Below are 12,024 nucleotides of genomic sequence, written 5' to 3' on the forward strand. Positions count from 1 at the left end.
GAGAAGGAGAAAGAAGGAGTGGGGGACTGGGACATGTTGAGGAAGGAGACAGAGGTGGGGAAGGTGGGCAGGTTGGAACTGATTAGGCAAGGAGACTGGGAGCCCATGAGAGAAACAGGATTGGGGGTAGAAAACTTGGATGGGGAGACTGGGACTGGCTGGGTAAGGATACTGGGACTGGAATGAGAAGCCTAAGGAATGGAGACTGGCACTGGGTAGGCAAGGAAAAATGAACAGATGAGCCCTGGGTGGGAAGAGACCCAGGTCTGGGACAAGGACAGATTGGTGAAGATAGGGCAGAAGGGGTTGAGTTTGGGGAGAACAGGCAGAAGAGTATGTGCCCACTAGATCACATTCTCCTCCAGAATTTGGACTGGAGTCCAAGTTTCCTGAGCCTCATCATTCTTCATCTGTCAGCAAAAATCTATGAAACCCAATGGCAAAGTGTGTTTTTTATCCTCCTCTAGAGCTGGTCCACAGAGAAAGACAACCTACTATTGCTATCAGTTACTCCATTAGCACACAAGAACAGAGGGCTCAGCTGAGGAGATGAAGGTTCCAATCCTGCTGATGACCCATGTGGATGTTAACATGATGCTACATATTTGAATTTGTTTTTTCAGTTTGCTTTTTTTACAAACTTCAGAAATTACACACAAAAACTACATTAAAAGAACATTATTAAGGTTGCAAAATCAAGCACTCAAAACTTAGGATATGCCAGAATTAAGGTTGCCTATGAAGCCTTAATTGAGTCCCCTTGTATGTATACATTATGGTACAGTTTTTAACTACATGATTTCCACAGGCTCCCTACCTCATTTAGCACACAGGATGGATCTATTCTGTTGTCTGTATGATACCTGCCTCACTGCAGAAATTGAAAGGTGTGTAGTGAATGTGGCAGGGGGACTGCAGGAAGAGAAAGGATGGTCTCATGGTTAAGGCAATTGAATGCTGACCTGGAGAATTGGATTCCATCCCTGCCCCTGACATGGAGTTCCTATGTGATGCTGGGCAAGTCACTTAAATCAAACTTTTCACAGGTGGCAATTAATTGACTGCTTCTCATTTCCTAGGAGTCCTACTTGAGACACTGTGGTCTGATTTCCAGAACTGCTGAGTGCTCACAGCTGCAAATGAAGTCAGTGTGAGACTTGCTTAAATATATAAAGTGCTGTATAAAGCTAAGTACTCTGAAAGATCAGGCCCATGGAGTCTCAAGGACACCTAAGCTGGCACCCAAGTTTGTGGGGACTTTTGACCTTAATCTTTCTATGCCTCAGCTCCCCATCCGTAAAATGGGAATAATATCCACTCATCACATAGGGATGTTGTGAAGATTAATTAATAAATGTTTGTGAAGCACTCAGTTAAGTATAGCAATGAGTGTCATAGAAAACGTATGAGATAATTATTATTCTGTATTTAGAGCAAGATTTCAATAATAAATAAGGTAAATAAGGTCTGGGGTCACACACTGAACAATGAGACAAAATATTTAACTCATTAATTGAGCACCATCCATCCTGTGCATTGAATGAGGCAGGGTCTGTGGAAAAAATAGTATGTGATCATATAATTAAAGACTGTATCATAATGCAGATGCACAAGGGGATTGAATTAAGGTTGCACAGGCAACCTCTATTCTGGCATTTCCTAAGTTTTCAGTGGCTAACTATGAAACCTTAATGTTCTTTTAACATAGTGTTTTGAGTGTAATTTTATGGTAGACTATAGCTTTGTATTACACAGTGATTATTATGCTACTAGAAGACACAATAGAAGGACAATTCAATCTAAGCAATGCTTAGTTTCATTAAAAAACTTTCCAAGTGCCTTAATATTCAGGGTCTTTATTTAAAACCATCTAACTGTCAGCATTTTCGGGTCCTGAATATTTAATACCCTTTAAAAAATTAAGATATCATAAATTAATATTTTCATTTAAATAATTTAACTTCATTTGGAAAATTATTCTCACAGTTATCTACATAACCAAAAATGGTACTTTCAAATATAGGTGAAATAAAAGCATAAGCAAAAAACAAAATTTTTGTATGCTATAGAAGAGGATCACTACCTGGTTTAGATAAAGAAATTTTTTTTAATGTCATGGCAGCTATAATGAAACATACAAATACTGTAACATTCAGAATTCTCTACTTACATTCACACTGTATGACATCTAAGTTAAACTGCTGAACAGCTCCCATGCTTATCTGTTTTAACTCACTGTCCAATAGCATCTGCATCAGGGATGTTGAAAGATGTTGGCAGGCTGACATGCAAGCTGTCTGGGCCACTTTTCCCTGATAAAAAGGGTAACAAGTTGTCAGATAGCAAGCAAATTGTATACCACCAGATAATGGCCTGTATTACTTTATTTTATATATACACACACAAATTCTTAATAACTACACTTAGAATAGACACTGAATGATTAATGAAAATTTATTTGATTCACTTTTATCAGTTTTGAATATAGTTACATCTTTAGGAGTATTAAACACAACCAAATACGTATTAAGCAAGAGTTGGTAATTTTTCTGGTCTCATAGACAAATCCAAATATTTTTCAAGACTATTGACTGGAAGAGTGTCATGAAAAAATATTCGTTGCTGAAATATGTTGTTAACCTTATGACGACATTTTTGAACACAATGAAAACTGGAATGGAAATTGACACATAGCATATGTGTAACACCATAAAACAGACAAACACCTTTATAGAATCAAAACATTTGCTTTTACCTGGGTATTTTACCATAATAGCTCATTATTACATAAATATTAAACTGTTGATTTCTAGCCTAAAAATCTGCTGCTTTCGAACTTCAAGCCTGTCCGTACTCTTTTAAAGTATTTGACAGGTCAAATAATGGTCCATGGAAATCAACTACTTACAAAATGAATAGTGGCCCTCTCCTGTACAAAACAGAAATAATTTTCTAATCACAATCCAGTTATTTACATTTTCATTACAATTTTTGCAGAATCCGTCAAAAGAAATTATTTCCTGTTACAAGAGACTAATAAAGCACAATTTAGCTATGAACATGCTAAACGATTTAATCAAATATGTTAATTTAAAACCAAATAATATGAAAGTTGCACTGCAGATGAATAACCAATTAAGAAGAAATTTCAAAACAATTATTCATTATGACTACCTCACTAGAGCTATCTTTTACCCATAATGTTGCAATCTTTTTAAAACACAGAAATATGTGTGTTAAATTGTAATGTTATGCTTTACTGAACTTGTGGTTTAATGTACCTTTAAATAAACATGTTTTAATGTAACAATCTCAGTTAATGATATAATTTATTTTGTAACAGAGCTCAAGTATTAATATACTATATTTTTATAGGGAAGAAATGATTTAGTATACCTTGTGCAATACAAATAACTTTACCTTTTAAATTATTACTATAATTTTAATTACAGGCCAAAAAACAATTCAGACTATTTTCTAAAGGATAAAGAGACAGATTTTGCCCTTAGTTGTGCAAGTACAACTCATTCATTTCAATGAGAGTTGTATGTTTATGAGTATCAGAGAGCAAAATCTATCCCTAAATATTTTGCGTTGCTTTCATCAATTTACTGTTATAACTGAATTTATCAAAAGAATATATACATAATACAATGTAACATTCTGGAATTTCCTTGAACTTTTCCTGCTTTTGTTCATGGATATTATATTATGCACTCTATTCTGATGTCATACGGGAACTTCCAACAACTTTTACCAGTATATCTTTAGCATTAGGACACCTTGAACTGTAAGGAGCTTTATATCTAAAATGAGATGTCAATTTCTTAGTTGAAAGCCTTAAAAAAGTAAAGCAGGAGCAAACAACATATTTGACTGAAACAGATGAACTGCCAACAAGGAATGTAAGAAACAATGCAAGAACAGCATGCTAAAAAGTCTCCCAAACCCAATGGTAATTACATTGGGAGACATGCAGCTCTATTCCCCAAGCAAAACAACATCAATATGAATGGGGGGGAAAAAGGGGAGGAGGATAACCAATGGGCCACAATTCATTTAATTACAATGTAGTAGGTTTGAGATACTTAATGGAAATGTCATTTTGATTTAATGGAACAACTAGTGCATTTCAGTTTAATGTACTGCTCCATCAAATCAGCTCCATGTCCTATTTATGCTGCCACCATAATGTAATAACAGTATAAGCAGATTAATAGGTTGTCAAGAAAAAATTTAACATTCAATGTATTTTATATGCAAACGCAGTGTGTATTCTTATAAACAAAAGATTCCATTTTACCTTTCTGACCAAACTTCTGAACTTAATTGTTGTAAACTGGCATGTATCAATAGCACTGGAGCACAAGATACCGGTTACAATACAGAAATACATGATATGAAATAATTCTGTTGGACTTTTTAAAATAAGTATCAATATATGTGCATTTAATGCTTATTTTAAATGACAAAATGCAAACATCCTAACATTTAAATTACTTGCAACTATGCACTTGAACTACAGGCTTATTGTTCTCATGGTGCAGTCAAGGAGTGATAAGGGGGGAAGTTTACTGTACATAATTTACAACTATTCAGTGAGATCACTAGGTTTCTGTAAATCTAGGTTAAAAAAAGTAAGGCTAAATCTATTAAACTTATCTGTAAACCACAAGAATCTGAGTTATTACTCTACTAACTAATTTAAACTCCTTTATAGATTTACTTTGCAATGTTCAGTATTTCCAAATTCAAAATGCACAGGGTTATAACACTTATTCATAGGAGGATAAAATAAAAATTCAAGTAATTTTTTTGGAAAATGTGAAACAATTTCAAATTCATATCTGATAAATGAGGTCTGACTATATTTATATTCCAATTTATATCATGTAACAATTTGTCATCCTTATTTTCAATATTTTTCAAAATGGATTTTTTTAAAAGGAAACTTAAGGGTCCATGAATATTATCATAATGTACTACTACTTCAGAATAAAACTAGTTCAGTTAATTTTAAAACATTCTTAATATTTAGCATTTGTAAGTTTGGGGTTTTTTGAAGTTACTCTGTCAAGCAAGTACATTAAATAAACATATCTGATGTCATGCATAAATTCAGCAGTTTTATTGCATTCTACTATTGCAGACCTCTATGAAGAAACTACTACCATCTCATCTTCACACGAGTTATAATTGCCGGTATCTACTGAGCATATTCTTTTACTCCACCAATGCAAATTTCAGGAAACAAGGACCCTATTCTATTAGCAAAAACACCTGCTAAATTTTTTTTAAAAGGCAACTACTTTTACCAACCCTTTACATTTTGCTGAAATACAAGTTTGTAAAAAGAGAAAACCCTTAGACAAACTTCTTATATTTCAAAGGAGCTTGTAAAAAAGAATCTGCTGACATATTAAATCCTTTCTGTAGTACCCAAAAGCTTTTCTCTTAAGAACAATTGTAGTAAAGAGACATTTGGCTCCTAGGAAATTCCCAAAGGGTCAGCCATATGCATCCTTCCATGGCACCTTCACGGTACTGCTTTCTCCATCCATGCTAGCTGTCTCAAAAGCAGCTTTCATCATTCACTAGGGTGTCAGTCAATATGATTTATGGACTGCATTCAACAAAGTCAAAGCATATAGAATGAGAAATATGACTACAATCTGCTAATTTGTTTTGTATTGAGCCACTTAGACCTGATGTCAGGCTAAGACCGGCAACACAATTAACCAGTCGGTGACAGATTCATCCATCCTCCCTGCCAGGCAGTGCCAATCAAAGACAGCATGAGGCCACATTTGGAGAAGTCAGTAAGAAAACCCATTCTCTAAGTAGCCTATGTGGGCTTCTGATTGACAGCTTTTGACTATAGCTTGTGGAGCACCACCACCCTTTACCCAATAGTTCCTCACTGCAAGCTGTGAAATAAGGCTTTCACTGCCAATCACAAGAACAATAAACCAACACAAACTACCATCCCCAATGAAAAAGAAAATAAGAAAACTTGTCTGTTAAATATAAAAAGCTAAGCTTCAAAATTAATTTAATTTTATTAAAAGATATTAAGCAATTTTTAAACTTACTAACACTGTAAGAAAACTAAAATACATACGCTTCAGTAGTCACATTAATTAATGGTTTTGTTTAACAACTGCAGTAACAAAATCCAACTTTTGATAAACTGATGAAAAATTTATTTCTTAAAATAGTAGGAGAATTTTAAAAATACATAATTTCACTACTATTTATGTAATTCCTCGTCCCCAAGGGGTTGATCAAAATAAACTAAAGATTCATGTTGAGAAATAATTTGTAATTCTTTTTTTCAGTAGTCACAGTTTCCTCTAAAGCAGCAAAGAGTCTTTAACTTTGTACTAACAAAATACATGCATCACTGTTGAAAGAACTCCTCAACTATCTGGTCGTCCACTTATTAGATAAAAAAATTCCCATTTATCCTTGTGAAACAGGTATTATTCACTATTGTTTTAAAATTAATTTATCTCAGAACTTAAGCTATAAGATATCCTGATTTTTCCAAATAAGGGTGCAAAACTGTATCTTTTATTCACAGAAGCCATCCTATTGACTTGATGCTACATATATATGGATTTGTAGGATGAGGACCTAAGTTTTTATAGGTATAGTGACATTATAAACCAAAAAAGTGAAGCTTATATAGGATGTTTATGTGAGAAGAACCCGAAGATTAAAATAAACTCATACAGCCAAATCCTAGTAGCTTCTGCAAAGCAGAGGCAGCAGGAGCTTCATGATACACAAGGGCTGCACAGCTCCAAAAGACAGTGCATCTCCATACCATTGGTTAAGAGACCTGATCCTGATCCATTATAAATCACATAGGATTACTCCAACCCCAGCAGCAAGGAGTGTCGGTGTTGGGAGATGTGCTGGCACCTTCAACAGAATGGGAAGCTCATTTACCCGAACTCTGTACCTGCTCTACACCTCTCATAAGGGCATCTTCTTCAGCTGCACATATCACACCACTTCTGCGACTCTGGATCAGTCAGCCCAGGGCACAGCTGGTTTGTGTGACCTGTTGAGGCTCATACTCCGTTACTGACACATAACAGGTATCATGATTTAGTAAATTTATAGCACCTAAATGTATGCTAGATTCACCGAAGAAAAAGAGAAAGATTCTTTCCATTCCAAAGAGTTCAATATTTAAATGTGGCTATTGATTTTTATGTTCATTGGAGCTGATTGAATATTGTTTGCTTTTTTTGCCATTAAAAGAGAGGGTAGGTGTTAGCATGTAGATTAAAGAGGAAGCAAGAGTCTAGTACTGTGGACTACACAATCCTCCTTTTCCGCACCATGCAATGTCAGCTACAAGTCTGTCTGTGGTTTTCTGTGCAGGAAAAGGAAATGGGATTCTTCTAACATAGGGCAACTTTCTGCTGAACAAGCTAGTATTTTATGGAACCAGAATACACCTTCATCCAGATAATTATATTCCTTATTCTTGTGCTTTATCCGCTCTTCTCTATTTAGACTACAAGCTTTTCAGGCCAGGGGCTCTCTTTTACTGTGTGTGCATCCAAAGCCTACCACAAGGCCTGTTATTTGGGATTTCTAGGCACTAATTTAATACAAATAAATCATAATCTGTGGTTTTTAAGATTCATTTTATTTCTCCACTTCAAGAGCAAGGGTAATTCTGGGTATTCCTATTTCCTTCTTTACTTCCTCATCCTCAATTCTTGTCTGAGCATCAGCTAGAAGGGGTGCTTGAGTATCATGTGAGGTGCCCTCTACCTCTAAATTCTGAAGCCTCTGAAGTACTCCCAGGCTTTCACAATCTAGACATGATTGACCATGACCCTCCCTGCACTCTTATATGCCTCCTGCATGGCCAGTATGTTGAACATTTTATATAGAAATATTTTCTATTAATGTTGCTGGTGCAGTTATCTCCAGACAATTTGATGGTTCAGCATGAGCCTCGAACTCTGAGCTCACATATGGGAAATTTTCAACCCCCAAATTAGATCTGATAGTCTTGTCTGTGAATCCCAGGATGGGGCTAAGATGGGGCTAGTATTAGTATACAGATTGGCTCGATGCACATATTCTCATATATTTCACATAGAAAGGTGCTGGAGTTGCTGAGACTGATCAGTCATGGGGACTTCAAATGTTCAAATAGATGATGATTATTCTGAATTAACTCGGAATTCCATGGCTGACAGCCGCAATCCTGACTGTTGGCTCCACGCATGAAAATGAGCACACTGGATCTGGTATCTGGGTTGGGATTCAATTGAATGGAGTTGGCCATTACATTTTTGTTGTGAATACACCATTATAGTCTTCATTTCAAGTTAGGCACTTTCTTTTGTTGGGGCAAGAGACCTGTCATAATGGTCTACCCTCAAAAATTGATCGAACTCAGGAGTTTCCAGAAGATCTTCAGAAAATAATGCTGCAACCAATTGACTGAGCTAGTGATGGCTTAACTAACTTTTGTCTTCTGATATCTGCATAATGACATCTAAATCGCGTCTCTGCTGTCTTCCTCCTCTTGGGTCATCTTGGTTTAGAGATAATCTGCAACAGGTGAAATGACAGGGGAGACTACTTGAGCATCAATGAAAAAGTCTCTTGCTGAGTGACCAATTGCCAAAAAGACTTTTTTGAAGTCTTATGCCACTGTAATCTCTTCAGGACAGGGACTGTCTCTTTGCTATGTGTTTGAACAATGCCTAGGAAAATGAGACCCTGATTCATGACTGGGGCTTGTAGATGCTACCATAATGCAAATAATAAACAACAATGGTTGTGCAGAAAGCAAAGAAAGTAGTTTTCACCTTCAAAACAGCATCCAAAGTCTTGCCCAGGGAAACTCTTCCAAGCGGTTGACAGTCTGGTTAATTTGGACGGCTTCCACTTTAGAAAACAGTAGTCTTTCTTGCTGTGAAGAATTTTCAAGTTACTTGGAAGAAAACAAATCGCTCAAATGTGGAGTGAGCTCTTTACCACTGTGGCTCAGGAAATTATCTCAAGGGAACATATACCAAGTTTTCTTTGTAAGTTTTAGCCAGCAGTCACCAAATCAGATCTATGTCCTTTCTCATTTGTGATGCATGGAAGTGCTAGAACATCTTTGTTGATGAAGACTGTTAATGTTTCCCTAGGGGTGGAAGGTAACATGTTTGCTATCCTTAAGGAAGCTGTTCTAAGGCCTCTGTTAAAGAAACCATTACCAATCCATTAACAGGAGTGAATTAAATTAAATGTGTGTGTGTTATGAGATGGTTAAGAAGTTAAGTGAGGGGACAAAGGCAATGGTGCATTCAACATGCTGATGATGCCCTGTACAATGAACCACTGTCTATCTGAAATGCGGGTTGGATAAGGCTCAACCTGGACAAGACAGAAATAACGTGAGCGCTGTGGGAGAAGCGTTATCAATTAATATAAGCACCCCTGATTAAGGGCAGGTATTTGTCCTTTTAAGATTCTGGGCTAATCTTGGATACTGAGGTAGCAGTTTTGGTCAAAAGTGCATTTTTCCAGATGTGACTTGCAAGAAGTGCCCTCTGGAAGCAGATCTTGCTACAGTTACGCATGCCTTTGTCACTGGCAGATTAAATTACTATAATGCGCTGCAAATGGGGCTACATACTGAGCTCATTTGAAAACTGAAGGTAGTGCAGAACATGAATACCAGTGCTCCAATATATTTTTGGGTGGAGTTCAAGGTGATGGCTTTAAATAGAGGTACTCAAACTTCAGCTGTCTCAATACAGAAGAGAGAATGCTGTTCGTAGAGCATTTTTCATGAGGGATCTTGGCTTCAGAAATTGGTCCTAACCCTCTTTGGTCTACCAGTCTATTTTCTGAACATTCTTCAGCCCCAACTTTTTTTTTCTTTCAGTCATTGGAGGGTGGGGAAGGCAGGTTGATGGAATATGGTGGGTTGTTTGATGGGTTACTGTCATTAAAGGGGTTTGGTGAGTAATGGCAGACCATTACATTTTAGTTTTAATTGGATAAAATACCCACAGCAAACTTTGGATGGATGCTAAAAATTGGAATTAATAAAATGAAAATAATCCTAAATAGATGTGAGTCAAAAAAGTAAGGGACAGTGGAGGAAAATAATATAATTTCATATATGTACAACAAAAATTCCTTTCCATTTGTTAAAAGAAGCAACAATTTAAGGGACACTATTCAGGTTTATGCACCCACCTACCCTCCGAATTACTTTGAAAGTTTGGTTCCTCACACACATACACCCCCCCACCTCAAATTTGGAGATCAGGACTCCTCCAACTTGCTTTGGACAGCCAGTCCTAGGAGTGATGTGTTATTAAAAATAATCCAACTGTTTGGCTGCTCCAGATACAAAGCTGTGAACTAAAATATACACATACACACTATGATGGAGTTTTTAGTATCTCACCACTGAAAGGACTGCTGTTGAAGGAGACACTGAGGAATCCAGGCCTTCAAAAACTACAGGAAAAAAACATTTAAAGGGAATAATTTTGAGCCCACAAAACTTTGACATATTTCTTTACACTTAATATATGTGTTTTTGTTTCTATTTTATTAAAAGCACATCATTTTTATAATTCTAGTAGTGCATTTTCTACACATCTCTTTATGTTTTTGTTCAATAAAAAGCACACCCTATGGTAGCTGGACTCTGGAAATTCTTTGGATATTTAGTAGCTTGCTAGATACAGCAAAAACAAAATAACATCTCAATCTACTTCAAAGATATTTTCCCTCAAAAATAAAGATATAAAATATGTACTAACTTTAAAAAATAAATGTTTCTAACATTTACTTCAAAATCATACATAATAAATGCCTTACAAAATCTTTCATTTTTTAAAATATGAGCCTAATGCAATCAAATGAAACCAAATTGGATATGATACATCAAAATTCTACATGCATGTAAAATTACCAAAAAAAAAAAAAAGGCAATTCTGCCACTCCATGTTCCGAAACAATTGCTAACAAACCCAATATTAATTTCTCAATTTTCATTATTAATGATCATGGAAATAATCTGTGGTTGATCAAGGTAAACTGCTTTTTACAAAAACATGATGACCTGAAAATAATCAGGGCATGGATGAATCCCTAAATGCAATCCACCATCTTTTTACACAAAAAAAATTTGAGTGCAGACATTCCTTCAACTCCAGCCAGTACGTGCACCAGAAGGAACATAGAACTTTCACGAAATCTTTCTGTGCCTCTGTTTCTCCATTTTAACCTTATTCCATATGCACATCCCACAGCTGCATTTTCCCACCTGACCTCACTTCCAAAAGGTCTTAAAGTCTCCTCTGAATTATCTCATTTGTGATACAATGCACACCCTATCATGTTTCTGCAAGGCTTTTAGGGCTCCTTCTGTCCCAAAATACGAAAGACCAATGTTAGTAATTAACCTGTCTTTTGCATGCAACCACACAACGAGGTACCCAGTGAGTCATCAAACAAATGGAAGGGTTTTGGCGGGGTGGGGGGAAATTTATTAAGTGATTAAATATTGAAGCAATAAGCCTGCAGGCAGTTCATAGTTTTTCAATTTACATGCTTTTTCTTCATCTTGCATCTACTTACCGACATAGCTGCATGGTCATTGTTGTTATTCTGAGAAGGAAACCAGTAAGGCAATCAAAACAAAAAATTAAAATGTACTGTCAACATCAAAAGAAATGTTGGCATCAGTAAAAGGGAAGAAAATTCTTCAGAAAACTTTTATTTTATGAGTCTTGGTACTTAATTATTAAGTATTAAAATTATTTTGCCATAGTCTGCATGAATGAAAAATACCTAGACCTAGGAAGGCTTAATTTGCTATATAAATTTTTGATATTCTTAACACTCATAGAAGACAAAATTATTTTGCTATCTCAAACTGATAAATTTTCTAAAATTCAAAGAAAGTCAAAATTCCTTGGAAAATGTAAGAAAAAAAGGTATAAACAAATTAAAAATTATTTTGCAGAGACACAA

General features: G+C 35.8%; 1 protein-coding gene across 18 annotated transcripts in view; it reads right to left on the reverse strand.

Moving 5' to 3' along the window:
* The window catches only part of EXOC6 (exocyst complex component 6), a 175,856-nt gene that overhangs the window by 47,092 nt on the left and 116,740 nt on the right, over window positions 1-12,024 (reverse strand). For 9 of the 18 annotated variants that reach the window (XM_043550685.1, XM_043550683.1, XM_007053008.4 and 6 more), the window contains exon 19: window positions 2,171-2,312. In XM_043550685.1, the coding sequence (XP_043406620.1) occupies window positions 2,171-2,312 (142 nt within the window). Of the gene's footprint in view, window positions 1-2,170; window positions 2,313-6,557; window positions 8,951-10,447; window positions 10,501-11,628; window positions 11,659-12,024 lie in introns of those variants that run through there. The other 9 variants (XM_043550682.1, XM_043550684.1, XM_037903453.2 and 6 more) reach the window with 5 other exon arrangements.

This window comes from Chelonia mydas, chromosome 7 (genome assembly GCF_015237465.2).
Source record: "Chelonia mydas isolate rCheMyd1 chromosome 7, rCheMyd1.pri.v2, whole genome shotgun sequence".
NCBI lineage: Eukaryota > Metazoa > Chordata > Testudines > Cheloniidae > Chelonia > Chelonia mydas.